Below are 26,554 nucleotides of genomic sequence, written 5' to 3' on the forward strand. Positions count from 1 at the left end.
ATAATATATTTTTTGCTATTTGCTTTACGTCGCACCGACACAGATAGGTCTTATGGCAACGATGGGAGAGGAAAGGCCTAGAAGTTGGAAGAAAGCGGACACGTGCCTTTAATATAATAATAATAATAATAATAATAATAATAATAATAATAATAATAATAATAATAACAATAACATGACCTCAGCTACCGTACGCAGACATTTTAATTTGACGCCATCTGGCTCCTTGCTCTTCAATTTCAACGTACCGTTTTACTTCAGCCCTGCTAGATGGCAGAGTAAACGGAATCTTTCTTGGGCGTTTGAGACTGATTTTTAATTAATTTTGTCGGGTAAACACCAAATGTGTCAACAGAGATATTTTACATGCCGACACCATACGATATGGAGTGTCGAATGGACTTTATTCCGCCCTTCAAAAAATCCGACTACTTCTGCCGGGTTTGAATCCGCTACCTTGGGATCCGGACGTCAACACTCTACCACTGATGCACAGAGGGAGGTAAGCACATAATATGTGAATTATTATTACCCGTGGCTAGTTGTGGAAATTAAGAGGAATACGGTGTAGTAAAACAGCGTGTTCTGCTGCATTTCCTCGTAGGAGAGAAAGCGACGAGGCCTTTATGAGGCGACCGTACACAGGAAATAATGCAAGACCGCCACCCAGTATCCCAATTTCTTTGAACTCCTGCGGAAAAATGCATCATGCATCATCGCGGTTTTTTTTTTTTCGTGTAAAACAACGTCATAATGACTTCACTATTGTGCAAATATTGGCAGCATGTATTCCTAGTTCGAGGAAGAAAGCTTGCATATTGATAAACAAGCACTATGGATAAAAACTGCGATACTACCAGTGACGTAACTCTAGTTATTGCCAGTCCGTATTGTCCACTCTGCAGATCAAGTTCAAGCGACTGTAGTTGTCGGCCGACAGGCACACAGGTAAGCTAAACTTATTCTCAGCAAACAACATTTATGACAAGCATACGGAATACACAGGATGGTGGAGGTGATTCTTGCTTCATGGAGAAGTACAACCGCGTTGTAGACCACATTACGTTCCGCCAGGCAGCGATTGTCCACGTTCGATGATTGAAGACGCGCAGGTTTACAGTATGTGCCTGTGTGAGCAATGCGAGGTGACCGACTCCAAATGTTCATTGCATGCAGATCCCGGCGCAGTGTTCTCTCGCTAACAGGTCGGGATGGACCTTCATTCACTGACTGCAGTAATTCCTGTCGGGTTTGGAAGCGATTTTGATTGACAAGCCGTGAAACGCGTCTCCGGTCCGTCTCAGTCAGGATATTTTTCCGACCACATCTAACGTAAGAGGTTGGTGGGATTGCAGATTCGCCAATCTTTTCAGTCCAGTATCCTCTTCCTGCCTTTGGCCCGATGAACCTAGATGTCCCTGTAAACAACAACAACAACAAACCTCTTCCTGTCTTGATCCCGTCCACGAGTTCCTGCCTTGGTCTGTTCCCCAAGTAGTGTCGCTAGGAAACTTAAAAATATTCAGTTTCTTAGCGCATTTGACTTTTAACTATCGGAAAGGAGCCCAAGAAATCTGTGTCAACTGTAGGAATAGCGACCCCCACCACCAGTAACTAAAGCTCTGGATGGGGATGAAGAGTGCGCTTCCGACAGAAGTGAACAACAAAGGTCTTTGCATTTGAAAACCGAAAGCCATGTTCTGAGGTCCACTGTTCCACTCTCCTAATAGCTTGCTGTAATTGTCGTTCTGCGACTTCGTGAGCTATAATGCAGAGCTAAGTTGTTCACATATAGCGACGGTATTACTGCTGAACCAGCAGCAGCGACAATACCGTTTATGGCAATCACGAAGAGAGTAACGTCGAGAACCGATCCCTGTGGGACTCCATTTTCCTGAACATGATATTGCGGATATGCCCTCCCTAATCGGACACAAAATATACGGAGGGACAGAAATATCCACCATAAAAACCGTCAAGTATCACGGAATTTCCACCGATACATGAATGAAAGGATGCCATATCGCCATGTGGTGTCATGGGCCACAAAATGCTGTATTTTTTTTTTTAAGAAACGCGTCCTGTATAGAAATCTCCAGGCTTGCCCAGTGGTCAGTGGTGGAGCGAGCAGCTCGAAATCTCATTGGTATTGGAACAAAAGTCCTCTTTTCACCAAACACCACACAAGTCCTCGATTCACCATCCTCTCAGATAGTTTACACGGACAGTTGGTGAGAAAAATACGTCTGTAACTTCCTGCATATTTAGGGTATTTGTCACGGAAACTCACCCTCTATCCAGATTTGTTTGAACATCCCAAGATCGGTGCCCGTGAGAACTTTCAGGTCAACCCGCTGGGGTTGTTCAGAAGCACCGAATTATTGTGTAACAATCGTCACCATCGAGTAAGGACATCAATTGCTCAAGGCCTGAGGCAGCATGGGGGGGGGTCGACTGGCACGAAGAAGTTCACAGAGTCTCTACCGACGACTCAACGAGAAGAGTGGACATTATAGCCATCAATAAGAAAGAGAATAAAGTGATGGTGTTAGATCCTGCCATTCGCTTCGAGAGAGACCTGCAACAGACTCAGGATGTTAACCTGTGCCATATCTGTCAGGCAAATATAATATTCATCTTGGTAAATGGGTTTTCAGAGGTCTCCTGTTTGAATCCAAATGTACACAGCCACTGCCCTTCAAAATTTGAAAATTCCTTATTACAGATCGTTAGAAATTCTCTCCAAATTTTACACTTGCATTTATACCTGAAATCGTAATTTCCTTACAATGAATTTTCCAGAAAAAGTATTGTTTCATTATTATAATTACACACTGTAAGTTATGATCACCCTCACTGGAGGACGGATGATTTATTTCTAATAAATACTACTACTACTACTATTAAGCTATCTTCGTTGAGGTACTGGACATTATCCGATCCAGGAGACAGATCCTTGCGGAGTTCCCACTCGGTAAAGGGTACGGTATAATCCTCCGAAGCTTGAGTGGCAAAACTCAGATAATTGCGGTCTACCGCCTCCCGCTTCAGAGCCAGGAAATCGGGATGATAGTTTCCGGAACAAGACACATTTGCGCAATGTCCTGCTAGATGATTAGCAACCGTGGAGGGGTCAGTGACGATACTGCCTGCAATGGAAATTCCCTGTGCTAAGCATGGTCCTTGTTCACCCGAAATGCGTCGAGTTTAGTGCACACTTGAGTTGACGGTGTATGTGACGTGATGGACGACACACATCTTTCCCATGAAGTTTTATTACTCTGCCGAATAAGAAATCGTGCGTTAGCGCGGAGTTTTTTAAAAATTGTCCACGGTAGGCTGCCTACGATAGCGTTTATGAGCGCGACGTCGTTCTTTGATACTTGCTCCAATTTCTTCGTTTCACCAATAACTACATGTGGCTGTTTTATGATTAGATGATAACGAGGTGTGTAACTGTACGAGGCCTCATAGCAAGTCGTCTTTGGAAACAGAGGAGCGCTTGGTTAATTCACAGAGGCTTGCAGACTGAACGCCGAAACCCATAGCAATCTACAAGTAAAATACATGCATGGTGATATTTTATTCATTTTCCAATTTATGATTTATGACATTTTAAAATGTGTGTGCCAATTCTAGAGTGACCGTCTTGAACTTTCAATTATTATACCAGGTGGCCCACTTGCCCCATACTTTCTTCTTATAAGTATCCAGTAATGCACCCGTGATCAACGGGATGCCTAATTACTGGTTTACAAACGAGCGCTACAACCTGCTGTATTTCGGACCAGCTGCAGTGGTCGTTGCTGACGGGACAGCCAATTTCTGCCAACTTAGTCCCTATGAAAATCAGTCTATAGTGCATGCGGGACAGTTAGAAAGTACAGCGCTGGCTGGCCTCCTGGTATATTCTCACTAAAATACTGATATGAACATTTTTTTATACAGGAAAGAAGACAATGTGGGGACTTCTCAGTATCCTTGTAATAGTTAGTTCTGTCTCTGCTTCAAAACAGCCACACATAGTCCTTATGCTGGTCGACGATATGGTAAGTAAAATGTTATTTTGTATTACAGATAACCGTATGATCATTTCATAGGTTATTCTGGCTGGTTCTGATGAGGCAGATTCCAGTTTTTTTCAAATAATTTTTAATTTATATGAATGTTTACGATAGGATTGATCCAGTTCAAATATAATGTTTCAGTTCCAGGAAAAAGAAAAGAAACTAAAACTAGAAACATATTTTATCTGGTAGATTTTTATGACTGGTTTTGAACCAAATCTCGACTTCATCCAAAGGACTTTTTAATAAGTTTTAGAGCAAGGTTAACCCAGTTACATGGGAACAGCAACAAATCACGATCCACGTGCTTCAGTCGCACTCTGTGTCTAACATCTTACATAGAGGATAATATGCTACAAGCCATTTTGAGTGCATTGGGCATTGCAAAATATTGGGCGTGTGTAATATCAAGAGACAATCTCACACGTTATACTTACTTTAAAATGTCTTGTACATTAACTGAAAGTTTGTACGTTTTCGACTAGAGAATAATAATAATAATAATAATAATAATAATAATAATAATAATAATAATAATAATAATGAGTAAGGTATAGAAAAATTCAATGGCAAACATTTCTCAGCTTTAAAATCCCGCACGATAAAATTATAACTAATTCAATGTGCATACAACGTCTCAAGTATTAATTAACTTTTTACTTTATGAGTGATTGAAAGATAGTTTAAATGTTTTAAAAATAAAAATGAAAAATAATATATTTGTCCAAATTCGATTTTGATGGTATATGACTATAATGTAGAGGATAAGACAGCGCACAAAGCAAAAATTTCAGGTTGCAATTAGGTCAGTGCAACTATACCTAGGTATAGGAGAAATGTAACTACTGTATATATCCAATCACTATTGACTCTAACAATACTAAACTACTTTAAAATACCTAACTTATTGAGCGATCGACGGTGAAATCGGTTTCAACTCTCTTACAGAATGATTCACAGGAGGTGCTCAAATTCACTGATGAGATTACATTAATACGAGGGATGTAAATAAAGTGGCGCAACGTAGTTCAGACACTCGCAGGAAATCGGGCATGCGCAAATAGGATTTGGGAGCAGTCAGGTAGCGCCAGAATAGTGAAACCTTTAGCTAATATGTTGAAATATATTTTAAAGTGTTCTAATATACTGGATATTTTAGTATTTTCATATGTACTTTACGTCGCACCGACACAGATAGGTCTTATGGCGACGATGGGACAGGGAAGGGCTAGGAGTGGGAAGGAAGAGGCCGTGGCCTTAATTAAGATACAGCCCCAGCATTTGCCTGGTGTGAAAATGGGAAACCACAGAAAACCATTTTCAGGGCTGCCAACAGTGAGGTTCGAACCTACTATCTCCCGAATACTGGATACTGGCCGCACTTAAGCGACTGCAGCTATCGAGCTCGGTATATTTTAGTATTTACAGCTGCCATGAAAGAATGCAAAATAAGTACTTCATGCACGTGTGTTTCTCTACGTTATCTGTTGATTCAGAAAGTGTGGGAATGTTTTGGGAAGGAACTGTTCCTTTTTTTTCAACAAGTGCCTAACAGTAAAGATACTAAATTTCTCTCAAAATCAGAAGGCAGAAAATGTTTGGAGCATATGCGTGCGATTTTAGACTTTAGTCTTTCACAAAAATCGACCCATTGTTTGTGAGGAGTTGGATCTTTTGGGAAATATAAGAGGACAACTTTCGTTTCCTTGCGTTGTTGGAATGATTTACACAGCCTGCACCCACACAGCACGGCATTTTAATATCACAAACACGACGACTTCACTCACGGAACAATACGCACGAGTTCACGACTTTTAAAGCATTCGCAAACCTCGAAAGTAATTAAATAATTAAAGAAGCAATATGCAAATCGCAGACGAACAGCATTGCACCGAACTTCACTGCTTAGAATGAAAAAATTGACACCAAGGAGTATAGACTGACATAAACGCACAAAACAATGCGTAGCGTAATGCGAGGGAGAGCCCAGTGACGTCACGAGCACGCCAGTCTATTGCGCAACCGTCTCGCGACACCTAAGCCTCTCGTCTAGTTACCCTGGCTCTGACTGTCTATTTACTATGGGCCGATTGCAGAAACGATGACTAGTTTTAAGCCTTACAAAACGTCTACTTAAACAACTTCTAAGTCGACCACGGTCTTCCATTGCATAAACAATGTTCAACCGGTATTTAGCTAGAGGTCGGTTAAAGTTTCAATATTGTTTCGAAAATGGAAATAGAAGTATCTTCCACGCAACTCTTTGCTTGTCGCAACCAATGAAATTCATCGGTGCGTGCACCAAACGTTAGTCAGCTGTCGTCTCCCTACACGTTGCTCAAATATGGCTAAGCATTAGAGATGACTGAAAAATATCGTAGCAGTTACTTTGTCACTGTTACAAATATAACGAGGACAAAAAAGAACAGGTTATCGAGTAACGACAACAGAATAACGTATTAGTGAAAACAGAAACTGGGAAATAGGAACTGTCACTAGTAGCGCGCTTACAGACACAGAATGTGACCTTCAGAATTCAGACAGTACGCATGTCTTCCAAGTGAGAGCGCTTTCGTAGGAGATCGCTTTAAGTCAAATACACTATAGTGTATAATACACCGTACAGTGCGTGTGTGTGTGGTGTTTTGCTATTCTTTTTACGTCTTATGGCGACGATGTGACAGGAAAGATCTAGGAATAGAAAGGAAGCGGCCGTGGCCTTAATTAAGGTACAGCCCCAGCATTTGCCTGGTGTGAAAATGGGAAACCACGGAAAACCATCTTCAGGGCTGCCGACAGTGGGGTTCGAACCCACTATCTCCCGGATGCGAGATCATATCTGCGCGCTCCTAACCGCACGGCCAACTCGCCCGCTGTGTATTTGTTTAAGTTGCTGTTTTCACCTGGTAACTAAAGTGTAAGTCCGCCTCTGTGGTGTAGTGGTTAGTGTGATTAGCTGCCACCCCCGGAGGCCCGGGTTCGAATCCCGGCTCTGCCACGAAATTTGAAAAGTGGTACGAGGGCTGGAACGGGGTCCACTCAGTCTCGGGAGGTCAACTGAGTAGAGGTGGGTTCGATTCCCACCTCAGCCATCCTGGAAGTGGTTTTCCGTGGTTTCCCACTTCTCCTCCAGGCAAATGCCGGGATGGTACCTAACTTAAGGCCACGGCCGCTTCCTTCCCTCTTCCTTGCCTATCCCTTCCAATCTTCCCATCCCTCCACAAGGCCCCTGTTCAGCATAGCAGGTGAGGCCGCCTGGGCGAGGTACTGATCATTCTCCCCAGTTGTATCCCCCGACCAAGTGTCTGAAGCTCCAGGACACTGCCCTTTAGGCGGTAGAGGTGGGATCCCTCGCTCAGTCCGAGGGAAAAACCGAACCTGGAGGGTAAACAGATGATGATGATGATGATGAACTAAAGTGTAAACTGTTATGACATAATCAACTGCTCAGGGGTAATCGTTTTGACTCAGACATCACGCAGGGCCACCTACATTGTAATATTATTATCAGTTTCACCCGTATAATTTTTCTTGTACCATAAATAAAGTAGTACGCAAACTTTTCATATTGATATTATGGATATCATAACATTACTTCATTTTACTTAATCGATCCTCTTGTACCGGTTTGTGTCGAGGTTTGGCAGACAGATCATCATATTTTCTTGTCTTCTATCCTTGATCGGGGCATTGTCAAACTCACTCGTCTACATTTCAGAAAATAAGCTATGTTGTCCTTCTCATTTCATCCGTTGTCTGCCTCTCGTTAACTTTATAACAAATAGGAATGCGTGTTTTTCTGCACCGACTTTCAACAGTGTAGTGATGAGTGCGCGCATGAGCGAGTGAATGTATGGGACTTCGCAACACAGCTGTAAGGAGACAAGCTTGAAGCCGTGACCAAGCTGTGACCAATGAAAGGTGAGTAACGTTGGACGTTATTTTTAACTGTTACTTTTCACAGTTACTTTGTTGTAACAGTGACAGGTGTAGCAGTTACACAAAATAACCGTTTGTCACACCTCTACACTCTAGCCCGCTATACATTCTGTACTTAGCGGGTGGCATACAGTTAAGGAGCAATATTTTTACGTAGAGACATCGGCGAAGCTAAACGATCAGAAAAGGTGGCGACTATAGGTTAACCTCTCCAATTTCAACCAAACTTGGTACACCTATAACTTAATACTATCTGGAGAGAAATACCGTAAGGGTAAGATACATTGAGCACCCGTAGGGGTGTAGTGGGGAGGAAGTGACAGGTAAAACTAATAGAAAACGACCTGTACTAGTGTTGAATCCATAGTTTTCCGAATCGCTGAGATGAACCGTGACATTCCCGATGACATTTAAGTCCAAGTTCAGCCATCATCGGCATGGAGAGTGAGAAAGCGTGCAAAATAAATTGTCCAAAATGACCTTCTACAAGTTGCTTTACGTCGCAACGACACAGATAGGTCTTATGGCAACGGTGGGATAGGAAAGGGCTAGGGGTAGGAATGAAGCGGCTGTGGCCTTAAATAAGGTGCAATCCCAGCATTTACCTGGTGTGAAAATGGGAAACCATGGAAAACCACCTTCAGTGCTGCTGACAGCGGGGCTCGAACCCACTATCTCCCGAATACTGGATACTGGTCGCACTTAAGCGAAACCATTTTCAGGGCTTCCGACAGTCGGGTTCGAACCCACTATCTCCCGGGTGCAACGCCGGTAGCTCTGAAAGTCGCTTTCGGTGGTTTCCCATTTTCACATCAGACAAATTCTGGGGTTGTACCTTAATCAAGACCACGGCCGTTTCCTGCCCACTCATAGCCCTTTGATGTTCTATCGTCGCCAGAAGACCTATCTGTATCGGTACGACGTATCTTCTAAAAAAATTATGTTCATATTATTTTTTTTATTTATGTGATAGACTAAAATTTGGCACGATTTCTTCTACAATTTTCTTATTCAGTAAGCATGTCCTTATTCCATATTCATCTGTTTCTTTTCTCAGCTTTTAGAGTCACTAACAACTATAGTTCCTGCAAGGATGTGAGTGTCTATGATAATTAGATAATACCGGAGTAAAATGCAGAAGATATCATGAAACTAGAGTATACACCAGTGCCTCCATGTGAACAACCATCCGTTTCATGTAACTAGTGCCGGGCTGAGTGGCTCAGACGGTTAAGGCGCTAGCCTTCTGACCCCAACGTGGCAGGTTCGATCCTGGCTCAGTCCGGTGGTATTTGAAGATGCTCAAATACGTCAGCCTCGTGTCGGTAGATTTACTGGCACGTAAAAGAACTCCCGGGAGACTAAATTCCGGCACCTCCGGCGTCTCTGAAGACCGAAAAAGTAGTTAGTGGGACGTAAAGCAAATAGCATTATTATTCATATAATAAGTTGCGAAACCTAGTAACGTCGTGCAAACTACTGTTTGGTTTAAAACCATGTCCATAGAAGATAATTAAAACGGTATGAAAATATGTTCATAGATTTCACATAAAAAGTTTTAAGACATTTCAAATGGCTACGTAAGATCGGTAACACACAAAAGAGAGATAATCGATTTCAACTAGAAACTCTGCGACTGCCATCTGGCTCGCTCGTATCTTTACTTTATTATGAAGACCAGAGAGAAGAACAATTGAGAGTTAGTCCTCCGTGACGTCAATTTCTCCAATTAATCCTGTCATAGCGAATTGCTCTCTCTCTTCGCGCAATCACAAGCTCTTTTGTCGTGAAGAATTCCTTTCAGGTGGACAGGTTTATGTGTCACAGCGCAATTAGTTCTCTCATCACGATGGACTTGACTTTTTTTGTTCTTTTGCTATTTGCTTTACGTCTTATGGCGACGATGGGACAGGAAAGGTCTAGGAATGGGAAGGAAGCGGCCGTGGCCTTACTTAAGGTACAGCCCCAGCATTTGCCTGGTGTGAAAATGGGAAACCACAGAAAACCATCTTCAGGGCTGCCGACAGTGGGGTTCGAACCCACTATCTTCCGGATGCGAGCTCACAGTTGCACGCCCCTACCCGCACGGCCAGCTCGCCCGGTGATGGACTTCATTGTAGCAGAAAATCGTGTAACAGTGACAGGCATGTAACTGCTACGTTATTTTTCAGCTATATCTAGTAGACGTGTTTAACTTCGTTCTCTTAGATGAATGAAAACCTACAACCTGTTTTCCAGTCATTGACCGGGTCAGGGATGTAATGAATGAAGCAGATATAGGCTGTTAGTACGATGGGGTCGCCACTCCCAAAGTGATTTATTAATGAATGATAGATGCTATGAAATGAGAATGGAGAGTGTTGCTGGAATGAAGGATGACAGGGAAAACCGGAGTACCCGGAGAAAAACCTGTCCCGCCTCCGCTTTGTCCAGCACAAATCTCACATGAAGTGACCGGGATTTGAACCACGGTATTCAGCGGTGAGAGGCCGACGCGCTGCCGTCTGAGCCACGGAGGCTCTTTCTCTTAGATATGAAATCTTAATATAGGGTGGGCAAAACCCGGAAAATATTTATAAGACTAACGCGCAATTGACTCTTGTCAATGAACAGGAGAACTGTCCATCACAGGAAATGCTGGAAACCGTGATTTCGATGCACCAATCGGTTGTTGTCACATGTCTGCGCTTGCGCATCTCCCGAGTACGTGTCTGTGTCATTGCGTGTGAGTGAGAGTAGACGTTAGAGATGTGACAAACGGTTATATTTGTGTAACTGTTACATCTGTCACTGCTAAAATAAAGTAACTGTGAAAAGTAACAGTTAAAAATAACGCCCAACGTTACTCACCGTTTACTGGTCACGGCTTCAAGCGTGTCTCCTTACAGTTGTGTTGCGAAGTCCCATTCATTCATTCGCACATGCGCGCACGCATCACTACAGTGTTGAAAGTCGGTGCAGCAAAACACGTGTTCCTATTTGCTGTAAAGCTAACGAGAAGCAGCCAACGGATGAAATGAGAAGACAACATAGCGTCTTTTCTGAAATCTAGAGGAGTGAGTTTGACAATGCCCCGATCAAGGATAGAAAACAAGAAAACATGATAATCTGTCTGTCAAACCTCGACACAAACCGGCACAAGAGGATCGATTAAGTAAAACGAAGTAATGTTATGTTATCTATAATATGTCCGACTCGTAGCCTGAATGGTCAGCGTACTGGCCTTCGGTTCATAGGGTCTCGGGTTCGATTCCCAGCCGGGTCGTGGATTTTAACCTTAATTGGTTAATTCCAATGGCTCGGGGGCTGGGTGTGTGGGGCGTATTCAACATTAGAAATCATCCCAGGTAGGGCCCTCATCTTCACAGACATGCAGGTCGCCTAATAGGCTGTCTACTAGAAAAAGACCTGCACCAGGCCTCTCTGGAGGCCATACGCCATTATTATTATTATTATTATTATTATTATTATTATTATTATTATTATTATTATTATTATCTATAATATCAGTATGGAAAGTTATCTTACTAATTTAATAATGGTATAAGAAAAATTATACCGGGTGAAACTTATAATAATATTATAAAGTAGGTAGCCCTGCGTGATGTCTGAGTCAACGATTACCCCTGAGCTGTTGAATATGCCATAACAGTTTACAGTTTAGTTACCAGATGACAGCAGTAACATAAACAAATACACTACAGAGTATATTATACACTATAGTGTATTTGAGTTCAAGCAATCTCCTTACGAAAGCGCTTTTACTTGGAAGATATGCGTACTATCTGAACTTCGAAGGTCACATTCTGTGTCTGTAAGCTGCTACTAGTGACAGTTCCCACTTCCCAGTTACTGTTTTCACTAGTTCGTTATTCTGTTGTCGTTACTTGGCAACCTGATCTTTTTTGTCTTCGTTACATTCGTAACAGTGACAGGCATGTAACTGTGACAAAGTAACTGCTACGTTATTTTTCAGCCATCTTTACTAAGCATAGTATGGTGACTATTTTATCTCGTACAGAAGTCGGAATGTGGTATTTTCTTTCGAAATTCCTATCAATAGACCTATTGCATCAACGCAATGGAGCTTATATTTGTCTTTGAAATAATTAACAGTAGGTTCATATATAGCTTTGTTTTCTTTATCCACCACCTCAGTTTGTTGAAGAACAACCTCGAATCGGGTAGAAGGGTTTATTATCATGCCGTGCCTAGAGGTGTTAGAATATGCAATAATATCAACTCTTCTAGTAGACCCATGTGAGGAAAGACATGGTATTTCTTCGTGCACTTGCCACCTTTTCTGTCGCAAAGCATTAGCGACCTTATACCTCAACATGTGATAGCGTGAATTGCGTAGTAATGTTCCTTTATCACAGAATCTCAAAACATGTCCAAGTGATTCGTTCTCGATGCGGTGTCTGCATCGGATATCGTCTCAAGATCTGCCTCGAATGGTCCGGACAACCGCCACGATTGCGTTCATTTTAAGGCAGGTCATCCATTCAGATGCGGATAATCCAGCTTTATTAGAAATCAACTTGTTACATCTTGATACATCTGCAAAGTCTTCGAGACCCCTACCTCGTCCAGACAATGTCTTCCCAGTTTCAAATTCGCGAGTTCTTAGAATTTTACGAAGCTTCTTAACTCATGTTTTCGATTAAACTTCAGGTTGAGGAAGCCTAAGATGTTTACGCGGAGCTCGGGGTTCTTCCTGAAGTGGAAGTAGGACATTGATACATGGATTATTTATATAATTATTTATCTATAACAACATTCAAACAATTACGTACATTTAAAATATGATTTACATTCATTCATCCATAAACTTTACTTCGGTAGGTGAAAACCTCTATGAATTATTTACAAGTCATGTTGAAATTTGCAAAAATTTGCGTTTTACATTTAATCGGTTGTTCCCTTTGTTGGCAATGCTGAATTCTTCTCTGCTTTAAGCATAATGAATTTCACCCGTCCCAATCCGAAGTTTCTCCCAATTGGAGAGCATTCCCTTTTCTACTATTTTGCTCCGTTGCTCGTCGTCACTTTCGCCAACCACAATGTAATAAAAAATTAAAAATCACAAAGTGAACACGTGTTCCCAACAGCTTAAAAATATAACCCGAGCGGCCGGCCATTTTCCGCTCATGTGCTTAAGCAGTGATCCGCAGAAGTTCATATGACGTTACAAATCTCATCTCATTTTTGAACAATTATTGCTATCCTCAGATTCTCAATATAGTAAGACAGGCAAGGAGGTCTTTTAGTCCTATTCATTCGAGACGTATAAGTCTACAGTAAAACTCCACTCACAGCACGATTACTTGATAAGAGAACTGGAAATATCCAAGATTTGTTCTGGAATGGCATTACCGGAACACCATCATAAGTTTGTGCAACAAGTTAATCACCACACTCCTACTCGTCCATATATTTGAACACAATTTTCTCCATGCCCTTCCTGGCCCTTGTTTTTCTTCGGCCGATGTTAACGAAGGATGGTTGCTCAGTTGTACTTCATTTTAAAACAATAATCATCACCTCCACCTCTCCACTCACTGTCCACGACATAGATCATTAGAAACCTGATGAACTCTCTCCTCATGAAAGAATAAATGCTGCTGTTCAAATCCAGGGTTGGAATGACATCAGTCTACATGGAGCGGACCAGATTCCAACGCCCCATATCGACGCCCTGGGCGCCAGTGGTGTGTTACTGCATCGTCACTACAGCCAGCCGTCGTGTACCCCATCCAGGACAGCTCTACTGACCGGGAAGTACCCCATAAGAACAGGTAAGTCTATCAACTATAAGATATATCGGCTGATCCAAACGATTGCACATAAACTGAACCAAAGTACACCAGCTTCCGATTAGGAGAAAAGCATTGGCCTGGACTACACTCGAAATGTCTTATTGATGATGAAAGTATTTCATATGGATCACTGTAAGCACCTGGGTGTTAATATAAAGAAAGATCTTCATTAACAAGGTTTTAAATACAGGTTACAGATTTCTCCATATGGTTATGAGGCTATTTAGGGGTTGTAGTAAGGATGTAAAAGAGAAGACGTATAATTCTCTAGTAAAAATTCCAATTAGAGTATAGTTTCAGTGTAGGGGACTCACGCCAGGATTACTTGATACGACAACTGGAAAATACGCAAAGGGAGGCTGCACGATTTGTTCTGGATAACATGACCGGTGCACCATCATAAGTTTGTACAACAAGCTAATCACCACACTCGCATTCGTCCATATATTTGAAAACAATTTCAGAAATCTGTGTCGCAATTCATTCGCTACTGATATCATGTAAACCTAAAAATATATCCTCCATATTTCTAAGTGTTGTAACATATCTCAAAATTATTGCGGTTTTTCCTAAGGTAACCAGATATCGGAAATAATCTCGGCATTACCTGTCACATAAATCATTGCCGCTTCGATGTGAGGCCGCTAGTAATGTGTTTACAATTGTAATGATCATCAATTGGTTCTCGCGGGCTACGGCGTTGCCAAGCAGTAGAAAGAGAACATTTGAAGGCGACGTGTGGATCACTGTTCGCATGTACAGTAACTTATGCATATTCAGTCCTCAGCCAGAGGGCTGCTTGGATCCTCAACACATTTAGCTGTCAGAGAATGGCATCACTGAAGAGGCGTACTAGGGAAATGAGGAGTGAGCTAGTTTCCGTTGCTTTTCTCGCCGAGCCAGAAGTTGCTATTACATATCAGTCTGCCAAGCCCACTGAAATGCGTGCACCAACCGACCCTATGAGCAACATTTTTACACCATTCATAACAGGGACTGGCTGTATAGGCATGGCATTACTAGCATCGCTCATACCCCAGTCACTTTCATATTGCCAAAGCCAAGAATGAGACAGAGAGGTCAATGAAAGTAACCAAATTGAAGGGCTTATTTCCAAAATGCAGCAAGATACGAATTTTTTCAGGAAACGCAATTTTTTAATAAATGGATTCCTAATAAGACAAGAGACTTCATTGTTTCTACGCAGCTACAACACGTTAAACAAAATATGCTTCCCATGATGGCTAAACTCCTAGTACAAAGAACACCATCAAAATGGGGGGAGGGTGAGGGTCTTGTATTTACGTCACTTTGGAACTAACGGGGAAGCTGGAAATGCAAGTTATGCGGAACGGCGTAGGCTAGATTACATTTTAGGTGCTAAAACTTTCAAATATAATGCGTCACTTTGAAAATAAGTCCTTCAATTTTGTCCTTATTTTTCTGCCATTCTGCTGGTTTCCTATTCCGCGCGTAATGATTTCCCTGCCTCTCAATTTCTTCATCAAACATCGGCATTTGCACTAATATTCGCAACTATTACAGAAATCTGCTGAGAAATTACGAAAAAAAACGAGCGAAAGAGTAGAGTACCGCCACAATTGGTAAGTTGTCACGTGATATAAGAGCGCAGGGCTATTGGTTGGGTGGAGTTGCGTCACTTTGGAAATAAGCCCTTCAATTACTCTATCCCAACCCAGAAGACACAGCGCACTGCAAACACTAGGTTTAGCCAGCAAAATCACGTGTTTTATAAAGTTTGAGTTTCGTCTACTTATCCAAAGTTGAAGCCAGATGGGTGAAAGAATGCTAAGGCTTTACAAATTCTGTAGCTGACATCTACACTGCCATGTTGCGATAAGGCGCTACAGAGCTAAGTGAATTGTTTCGTGCGTTAGGAACACGATACGCACTGACGGTAGAAGTACAAGAAAGAAGTAATTGGGGTGAACTATAAAGCATCCAGAAGAAATGATCGGATATCAATGTAACTCTGTGACAGGTAGAACGGACACCAGAGTGCAGTAGTGATATTACTAGGCCTGGTAGTTTGTATCAGTGTCGTGAACAGCGTTAGATGTTGAGTGATCACTGTGAACGACACGAGGATGCCGCGCACTCGTGTGAGACGTTATCAGCAGCTGACAAGATTTTGAAAGGGACCTCTTTGCGGGTCTGCATTTGGGCAGCTAATTCCAGATTTGTTGGCCAGTCCCATGTTGGACTGCATGGGAACGTCAGGGTGGGCATACTCGTCGTCAAGGTTCCGGTCGAACACGTCTGACCACCACACGGGAGGATCGCCATATTGTGGACCAGGCACATCGTAACCCCTTCGTATCTGCGCCTGACATTGGAGAACAAGTAACGAACTTCCTGCAACACTGTATGTCATCCGCAACGTTGATCCGAGACTAACAGCAGCTGGACTAGAGAATTACCGTCCCATGAGCAGGCTCCCGTTAACACCATTTGGATTGGTGCTGTGACTGGGAAGCATGGACTGCTGATGAATGGCGTCGCATTGTGTTCAGCAATGAATCGCGATTCTGCACTACCCCGGATGACGATCGTCTGCGAGTTTGGCGGCGACCTGGGGAGAGGTCCCATTCTTATGTTTTGGATAGACAGAGCGGTGTTACTTCTAGAGTCATGGTGAGGGGAGCAATCTGGTTTGACTTAAGGTGACGACTGGTAGCGATTGAGGGAACTGTGCTACGTCACGGACAACCTGCGCCCTCATGTGTTACCCCTCATGCGACAGTACTGTGGTGCCATTTCTCAACAGGACAATGCCCGTCCACACACGGCACGTGTCTCTATGAACTGACTGCGTGATGTTGAGGTACTTTCGTGGCCAGCAAGATCCCTAGATCTGTCCCCGATAGAACAAGTGTGGCAACAGCTCCATCCTAGTGCCAGTATCCAGGATATCAAGGAACAGTTACATAAATTGTGGGTCAGCTTGCCTCAGGAGAGAACACGACGACTTTATGATACCCTCCCTCACCAAATCAGTGCATGCATCCAGGCCAGAGGGGGTGCAACGTCATACTGATAAGTGGGCTCGTATTGCCAAGTTCTTTGTAAATGTGACTCGATTTTGTAATCACTGAAATAACATCACATGCCCTCTCAACAAGTGAAGTTTCGGGGTGCTTCAGATTTTCAATGTTGAAAACAATTCTTAGCAGACAAAGTAGGGGTCCCATACTACGAAACACGTAAAATTAATAATTTCCTATTTGTGCCGAAAGTTGAAGATCTAAAGGGCCCGGAAAGGCTTCAAATTGTGAGTCTTGGATATCTCTATCAAATCAAAAAAAAACAAATTTCGAAAATCACTTCCGGCTTAAGTGCACTTCCGGAAAAAACAGTCTAAAATCGCTTGTTTCATTACCCGTTTTCTTTTTGACTCAAATCCTAGCCGAATTAAGTTATTTATATAATTATTTCTGTAATGTGTTCCTTGGTTCAAAAGCCTCAGGCATTCTTTGATTTTTTAAATGTCCACACCGATTATAGTTATAAGGGCTTAAGTGAAACTCTGTATTGACTCACATTAGCACTCGTAGTGGTGCTTAAATGAAACTCTGTATTGACTCACATTAGCACTCGTATTGGTGCTTAAGTGAAACTATGCATTGACTCACATCAGCACTCATATTGGTGCTTAAGTGAAACTCTGTATTGACTCACATTAGCACTCATATTGGTGCTTAAGTGAAACTATGCATTGACTCACATCAGCACTCGTATTGGTGCTTAAGTGAAACTATGTATTGACTCACATTAGCACTCATATTGGTGCTTAAGTGAAACTCTGCATTGATTCACATTAGCACTCGTAGTGGTAGAAACTGCTAATCTAATAGACCGGATAACAATGATTAAGAAAAGGATCGTAAATTTTAAGATTAATTAAAGAATATATTCTCATACTTTCTTGTTACTCTTCTTCTTATTTCGAATAACACATTTGGAGGGTACGATGAATAATCTTTGGTTACTTTTTATTGTGTTGTTTTTCCTTTGCTTCCAAATTTCCTTCATCCTTCGAGAGTGTCGTTCCTTCTATTCTTGAGTCCACTTTCTTCTACTTGGTTTCTTCCGCTCCTGTAACGCTGCCTTTTGAACTGCTTCTCTAAAAAGTGTTCTGTTTTTTATTGTATCTGTTTTAATTCCAGCCTTTTTCATATCCTTCTCAATTTCAGTGAACCATCTGGGTTTAGATTTGTAACAATTCAGAAGGTTGAAGAAGCGCTTGGATATCATAATCTGTTATCATCCATTCTGTAAACTTGTCCAAAAAATCGTAGTCTTCTTTTCCTCATTACATCAGTTAATTTTTCAGTTTTCAAATATGGCTCTCTGTTAGGTCTAAACCTGTTCTCATTCTTTATTATTTTTTATTTACCCAAAATTGAGTTACTTACCTGAAGGCCTAGAACTGTGGATTTCTGTCAGGCAGTGTAATGTTACATAAAGGGACTCGTTAGCCTCAGGGCTAATAAATTCAATTCAATTCAATTCAATTCAATTCAGTGCAATGCAATTCAATTCAATACAGTGCAATTCAGTTCAATTCAATTCAGTTCAAAAGAAGACATAACCTGTCTGTCGAGATCGAATGGGAAAAGTCGTTAAAGATGAAACACTTAACGCCGCACTATGTTCTGGTCTGTTCCAGGGATGCAGGGCGGTTCCTTGAACGCTGGAGAACGACGAGGTGTTCCACTGGATGTCCCTCTACTTCCAGAACGTCTTCAGGAACTGGGCTACACCACACGAATGGTGGGCAAGTGGCATCTAGGCTACACGACATCCGAGTACATGCCCTTACATCGTGGGTTCGATTCTCATTTTGGCTATCTCAACGGGCAGATTGACTACTATACCCATATGACGGAGCAGAAAGTAGAGAATTCATCTGAGGTATGTTGGCTGTACTGCTAGTTGCTCTGATCTCCAGTCGAACTAACTGCGACCTACGGGATTGTAGAGAGGCTTAGTTAATTCACAGAGGCTTGCAGACTGAGCACTGCAATATGTATTTTTCGCTTATCATTTTCATTTTTAAATTTTTTTATGAAATGTGTTTTACTTTTGAACCTTGATTTTCTTATTTTGTTACATTTTTTATCAGTAATAATATAACGAGAGCCCAGAATTTATCTTGAGAGAATTTGAAGCTTTAGTTATGTCTGCTAGAGCAATAAATACAATATTAAATAAGTAACAATAATAGTCTCCGTGGCTCAGGTGGCAGCGCGTCGTCCCTCACCGCTGGATACCGTGGTTCAAATCCCGGTCACTCCATGTGAGATTTGTGCTGGACAAAGCGGGGGCGGGACAGGTTTTTCTCCGGGTACTCCGGTTTTCCCTGTCATCTTTCATTCCAGCAACACTCCCCATTAATATTTCATAGCATCTATCAGTCATTAATAAATCACTTTGGGAGTGGTGACCCCATTGTACTGATCAATCAATCAATCAATCAATCAATCAATCAATCAATAGTGATCTGCATTTAGGGCAGTCGCCCAGGTGCCAGGTTCACTATCTGTTGTTTTCCTAGCCTTTTATTAAATGAGCTCAAAGAAATTGGAAATTTATTGAACATCTCCCTTGGTAAGTTATTCCAATCCGTAACTCCCCTTCCTATAAATGAATATTTGCCCCAATTTGTCCTCTTGAATTCCAACTTTATCTTCATATTGTGATCCTTCCTACTTTTAAAGACGCCACTCGAACTTATTCGTCTACTAACGTCATCCCACGCCATCTCTCCACTGACAGCTCGGAACATACCACTTAGTCGAGCAGCTCGTCTTCTTTCTCCCAATTCTTCCCAGCCCAAACTTTGCAATATTTTTGTAACGCTGCTCTTTTGTCGGGAATCACCCAGAACAAATCGAGCTGATTTTCTTAGGTTTTTTCCAGTTCTTGAACCAGGTAATCCTGGTGAAGGTCCCTTACACTGGAACCATACTCTAGTTGGGGTCTTACCAGAGACTTATATACCCTCTGCTTTACATCCTTACTACAATCCCTAAACACCCTCATAACAATGTGCAGAGATCTGTACTCTTTATTTACAATCCCATTTATGTGATCTCACAACATTATCGAAGTCACGTTGCAGTTGCTCACAATCTTGTAACATTTAATATGGTTCATTCACTACATCCCTGACCCGGTCAAAGACTGGAAAACAGGTTGTAGGTTTTCATTTTCAATATTGTTTTTTGAGTCATCAGTCCATAGACTGGTTTGATGCAGCTCTCCATACCATCCTATCCTGTGCTAACCTTTTCATTTCTACATAACTTCTGCATCTTACATCTTCTCTAATCTGCTTGTCATATTCGTACTTTGGTCCACACCTACCGATCTTACCACCTACACTTCCCTCAAAAACTAACTGGGTGTCTTAAGGTGTGTCCTGTCATTCTCTCTCTTCTTCTCGTCTAATTTAGCCAAATCGATCTCCTCTCACCAGTTCGATTCAGTATAGCTTCACTCGTGATTCCGTCTACCCTTTTCACCTTCAGCATTCTTCTGTAACACCACATTTCAAAAGTTTCTATTCTCTTTCCTTCTGAGATCGTTATCGTCCATGTTTCACTTCCATACAATGCCACGCTCCAGACGAAAGTCTTCCAAAACATCCCTCTAATTCCTATATCAGTGTTCGAAGTGAGCAAATATCTTTTCTTAAGAAAGCTCTTCCTTGCTTGTGCTAGTCTGCATTTTATGTCCTCCTTACTTCTGCCATCATTAGTTATTTTACTACCCAAGTAACAATATTCATCCACTTCTTTTAAGACTTCCTTTCTTAACCTAATATTTTCTGCATCACCTGACTTCATTCGACTGCACTCCATTATTTTTTGTTTTTGATTTATTTATATTTTCATCTTGTATTCCTTCCCCAAGATTGTGTCCATACCGTTCGGCCAATTTCTGATTATATTAGACATGTTTGCGAAATTAATAACTAAAGCTCGGACTTTTTATGCAGTAACAGGTTGGATTGTCCGCCTCTGTGGTGTAGTGGTTAGCGTGATTAGCTGCCACCCCCCGGAGGTCCGGGTTCGATTCCCGGCTCTGCCAAGAAATTTGAAAAGCGGTATGAGGGCTGGAACGGGGTCCACTCAGCCTCGGGAGGTCAACTGAGTAGAGGTGGGTTCGATTCCCACCTCAGCCATCCTGGAAGTGGTTTTCCGTGGTTTCCCACTTCTCCTCCAGGCGAATGCCGGGATGGTACCTAACTTAAGGCCACGGCCGTTTCCTTCCCTCTTCCTTGCCTATCCCTTCCAATCTTCCCATCCCTCCACAAGGCCCCTGTTCAGCATAGCAGCTGAGGCCGCCTGGGCGAGGTACTGGTCATTCTCCCCAGTTGTATCCCCCGACCAAGAGTCTGAATCTCCGGGGCACTGCCCTTGAGGCGGTAGAGGTGGGATCCCTCGCTGAGTCCGAGGGAAAAGCCGAACCTGGAGGGTAAACAGATGATGATGATGATGATGATGATGATGATGATGATGATGATGATGAACAGGTTGGATTGCAAACTAATTTGGTTAGTAGGAAGTGTCGGCCACCCGCTCTTCCATAATGTAGCAAGAGTTACATACATTATAGGGGTTCTGATGGGCCGTACCCTTAATGTTTATGCAAACCCCATAGCATAATCGTTGTGAAAGGTAGACTATACTTGCTACTCGCTTCAGTAAGTTTGCATTCTAACCTATCAATGCATAAAAATCCGGGCTCTATTAATAACTGGTTCGATAGAATGCAGTTCGGGTTAAGGAAATGTTATACCACTGAAACTCAACGTGTAGGATTCCAGCAAGATATAGCAGATATATTAGATTCACGAGCTCAAATGAACCGACAAAACGTCATGAATCCCCTTCGTGTTATGTTAAGGAGCAATCGGATTGGCGGAGACAATGTTTCTTTTCGAGAAAATGAGTTACTTTTTTTTTTACCTCCAGACGCGCGATCCAAATTGATGAACTTGCCGTATTTGCTTTGCCAGAGAGTCAGCTCCTGCCTGTTGCTGTGCGTCACAGGAGGCAAGGGAAGGGAGGGGAAGTGGGAGACGGAGGTAATGCTCGGTGCGAATACACAGATTTCTCGTTTGTTTCGCATAGTCGCTTCCCAGCTCCAGTAGGCAATGCATACAGTAATTTGTTCTGCACATATTGACTACTATGAACTTGTACCAGGTCGTTCGCGACACATACACACACACTCATCCTGAACAGAGCCCAAAGATCACTACTACACCGCTAGGAACTGTGCATCGGAGGAGGAGGGGAGCAGATTGAACATCTACTCTCATCAAACCATTGGACGTATTGTTTCCTTCGTTCGCTGTTTCATTCCATTTACAATGTTGTGAATAAAGAAATGCACAATCGTGGGACGGCAGCGTTGCATCTTCGAGCATGTTAAATAATAAAGAACGTTACTGCGGCCAATACACGAGAGGAGAAACGATCTGGTGCATTCCTTGACTGACAAGTGTGTCTTAATTACAATGTGTGCAGTTACGTCTGTCTAATAAACGAAATGTGGATACTGTCTGTAAGAGATTGTCATTCTGTACAGAGTAATAAATAAGTTACAAGATTGTGAACCAAACCAAACCCCATGGCACTACAGCCCTTGAAGGACCTTGGCCTACCAAGCGACCGCTGCTCAACCGAAGGCCTGCAGATTACGAGGTGTCGTGTGGTCAGCACGACGAATCCTGTCGGCCGTTATTCTTGGCTTTCTAGACCGGGGCCGCCATCTCACCGTCAGATAGCTCTTCAATTCTAATCACGTAGGCTGAGTGGACCTCGAACCAGCCCTCAGGTCCAGGTAAAGATTCCTGACCTGGCCGGGAATCGAACCCGGGGCCTCCGGGTAAGAGGCAGGCACGCTACCCCTACACCACGGGGCCGGCACAAGATTGTGACCAACTGCAAAATGACCTCCACAGTGTTGTAAGATGGACATTAGGCAATGGTATGATGATAAACGGGGTTAAAAGTCAGGTTGTGAGTTTCACAAACAGGAAAGGTTCTCTGAGTTTTAATTACTGCGTATATGGAGTGAAAGTTCCCTTTGGAAATCATTATAAGTATCCAGGTCTTAATATAAGGAAAGATCTTCATTGGGGTAATCACATAAATGCGATTGTAAATAAAGGGTACAGATCTCTGCACATGGTCAAGGGCGTATTTAGGGGTTGTAGTAAGGATGTAAAGGAGTGACCATATAAGTCTCTGGTAAGACCCCATCCAGAGTATGGTTCCAGTGTATGGGACCCTCGCCAGGATTACTTGATTCATGAACTGGAAAAAATCCAAAGAAAAGCAGCTCGATTTTTTCTGGGTGATTTCCGGCAAAAGAGTAGCCTTACAAGAATGTTGCAAAGTTCGGGCTGGGAAGAACTGGGAGAAAGGAGACGAGTTGCTCGTGTAAGTGGTATGTTCCGAGCTGTCAGTGGAGAGATGGCGTTGAATGACATTAGTGGACGAATAATTTTGAGTGGTGACTTTAAAAGTAGGAAAGATCACAATATGAAGACAAAGTTGGAATTCAAGAGGACTTATAGGAAGGGGAATTAGGGTTTGGAATAACTTACGAAGGGAGATGTTCAATAAATTTCTAATTTCTTTGAAATCATTTAAGAAAAGGCTACGAAACGACAGTTGGGGAATCTGCCACCTGGGCGACTGCCCTCAATGCAGATCAGTATTGATTAACTGATTGATCGACAGAGACACGGACAAGACTGTGCGAGTCGAGCGAGGAAACATGTGCATACGCGTGGAGCATTATCTCTGTCTCCACCATACACACCACTTCCCCTCCCTCCCCTTCTCTTCCCTGAAGCACGATAGCGGCTTGTGCTCTGGTACAGCAAACACGGCGAGTTCGTCAATTTGTATCGCACGCCCGGAAGTTAAAAAGTAACCTCATTTTCTTGAAAAGAAACATTTTCTCCGCCAATCCGATTGCACCATCATTCTTAACATAATACGAAGAGCATCCCTGATTTTTTTTTTGTTAGTATAGTTATGATAGACCCTGCATCTAACTACTTTCATATAAAGGAATGTAATCATTATGAAAGATCAAATAAACTTAGCCAAGAGTCTCTGTCTTCAGCCATTCTCACTAAGCAGTCTACAGCCATGACCCCCCTTAGGTGGCCTGCCCCACCCCTTCAAGGCAGGGAATGAAATCGTTCGTCCATTAGGAGAAAATGCATTAATAAAGTCAATGAAATTTGTTTTTCCCTTTTTCATTGCTACAGGTATTTATTGGTCTCGACTTCCGGAGAGGTACTGTTCCAGACTGGAAGGATGAAGGCAAGTACGCCACAGAACTGTTCACCGAAGAAGCCGAGCAGATCATCCGACAGCACAACAAGGATCGCCCACTGTTCCTCTACCTGTCCCACTTGGCGTGCCATAACGGCAATGACAGCATTCCTCTACAAGTACCATCGGTGAGACAGAACACCAGAATGTTCAGGCACATCAGCCATCCTAAACGCCAGTTGTACGCCGGTAAGCAAGTAAACATAATCAGTTTGGTAAATATATTCAGCACTTGCCTCTACAGCCTTCTTTGATGAATTGCAACAATCAGGTGGTGGTGAGCGCTGTTTTGAGAGGAAGTACAGGGTCTCTCTTATAAACTCAGACCGAGCGCACGGGGTTTGTACTCTGCGGTACAGCAGCTGCCTCAGCCCAACTTACCTCCCGCGCGGCCGCCCTGCTTTTAAGCGTGTATACATTCTTATATGAAATCTTACCTTATAAAAGATGCTAAAAGTGTCATCCTTCACAATGAGGGACTTAATAAACACCATTAGGATTTTCTGCACACCAACAGCGAAAGTTATGACTGTTCGCACGACCATTAAGGCGAAACCAAGCCTCATCCGAATAGAACACAATCTGTGGGTTGAATAAGCGATAATTCAATGATGCATGATACCACTCACTCATGTGGCTGGATCAGCAGGTTTTAAACAATGGGACCGTGTAAACCTGTACGGTTTGATGTGTAACAGCTTTGTAGCTCTGTGTGCAGAAGAAACCGAAACCCCTACCAGTTGTGCTAATTTTGTGAGTGATTTATTTGGTGACCGATATTCGCCTTAATGCTGGAGAATGGAAAACCACGAAAAACCATTCTCACGACAGCCGACGGTTGGGGCCAGCCCTGTTCCGTCTCTCGAATGCAGAGGCGTAGAGCCGTGGCCACTCCTCCTCTGCTCGGCTGGCCGGTCAGAGTGCAGAGCTGGTGGACCACGGACCAGCCGTGGCCACTTGTGGGCCGAGACCCACTCTGCATCTACCGACTTCAGAATATCTCGTAAGCAAGCCATGTTACTACATTTCTGCTCAGAATATTTACCACTAAAACGTTTTCATTCCTCCCCTGAAGGGGGAGGCGGGCCTCTTAGATGGTAATGCCGTCTCTCAGGCCGGGAGATTTGTAACGGTGAAGGAGATGCTTGGAGAAGGTGAGAGGGTTGGCAGCCGTGGCCTATACTAGGAACTGTCCCGGTATTTGCTTTAGTGCTGGAGAATGGAAAACCAGGTAGGTGTGGTTCTACCGCGGGTTTTTTTGCTAGTTGCTTTACGTCGCACCGACACAGACGTGTCTCATGGCGACGACGGGATAGGAAAGGCCTAGGAATGGGAAGGAAGCGGCCGTGGCCTTAATTAAGGTACAGCCCGAGCATGTGTCTGGTGTGGAAATGGGAAACCACGGAAAACCATCTTCAGGGCTGCCGACAGTGGGGTTCGAACCCACTATCTCCCGGATGCGAGCTCACAGCTGCGCGCCCCTAACCGCACGGCCAACTCCCCCCGGTATACCGCGAATTCTAAGTGGCTGAATTCATAAGGAAAAAGCAAGCTTAAAATGTTTTTTCCTTGGTTTTACTTATTCCTCTCGTGTTCGATAAATATTAATCAATAGGCTACAATGCGCATACGAAATGATTTTAACCCTAGAAGTAGTGTGACAAGAATTATAGAGAAAATTGGATGTGAGACCATGGAGGCTATAAGGAAAAAGGCACAATTTATTGTTGGCATGTACAATTCACTGCCTATAGCAGAGTTCTCCAAAGTGCGTATCACGGAACCCAGGGGTGTCAAGAAGTCGTTGTAAAATATGCGGCAAAACTAAAAGTAATCTCCCTTGGCTCTCGTGGGTTGTGCACGCAGTCATTTTGTACCAAACCGTAGACTACAGTATACAAAAGGCGAGTGCTTAGTCGAGTATCTGCATAAAATGCTGGTTAAGTGTTTACGGAACAAGTTTGCTGTTATTTCACACAAAAGAGTGTTGTTGTTTGAGTCATAACTCCATAGACTGGTTGTATGCAGCTGTCCATGCCAGCCTATCCTGTGCTCACATTTTCATTTCTACATAACTGTTGCATCTTACATCTGCTCTAATCTGCTTGTCATATTCATACCTTGGTCTTACCTCCTACACTTCCCTCAAAAACCAACTGAATAATTCCTGGGTGTCTTAAGCTGTGTCCTATCACTTCTTCTGTTCAAATGTAGCCAAATCGGTCTCCTCTCGTCAATTCAATTCAGTATCTCTTCATTTGCGATTCGATTTATCCATCTCACCTTCAACATTCTCCTGTAACACCACAATTCAACGGCTTCTATTCTCTTTCTTTCTGAA

At 42.8% G+C, this 26,554-nt stretch overlaps 1 protein-coding gene across 1 annotated transcript in view; it reads left to right on the plus strand.

Moving 5' to 3' along the window:
- Nucleotides 1-894: 894 nt before the first annotated feature.
- Nucleotides 895-26,554, plus strand: part of LOC136885260 (arylsulfatase B) — a 38,359-nt gene continuing 12,699 nt past the window's right edge. Inside the window, exons 1-5 of the mRNA XM_067157741.2 lie at nt 895-948; nt 3,949-4,049; nt 13,645-13,804; nt 18,516-18,760; nt 24,147-24,402. Of these exons, the coding sequence (XP_067013842.2) occupies nt 3,960-4,049; nt 13,645-13,804; nt 18,516-18,760; nt 24,147-24,402 (751 nt within the window). The 5' untranslated portion in view covers nt 895-948; nt 3,949-3,959. The remainder of the gene's footprint in view (nt 949-3,948; nt 4,050-13,644; nt 13,805-18,515; nt 18,761-24,146; nt 24,403-26,554) is intronic.

The sequence above is a fragment of the Anabrus simplex genome, chromosome 14, assembly GCF_040414725.1.
Source record: "Anabrus simplex isolate iqAnaSimp1 chromosome 14, ASM4041472v1, whole genome shotgun sequence".
Taxonomy (NCBI): Eukaryota; Metazoa; Arthropoda; class Insecta; order Orthoptera; family Tettigoniidae; genus Anabrus; species Anabrus simplex.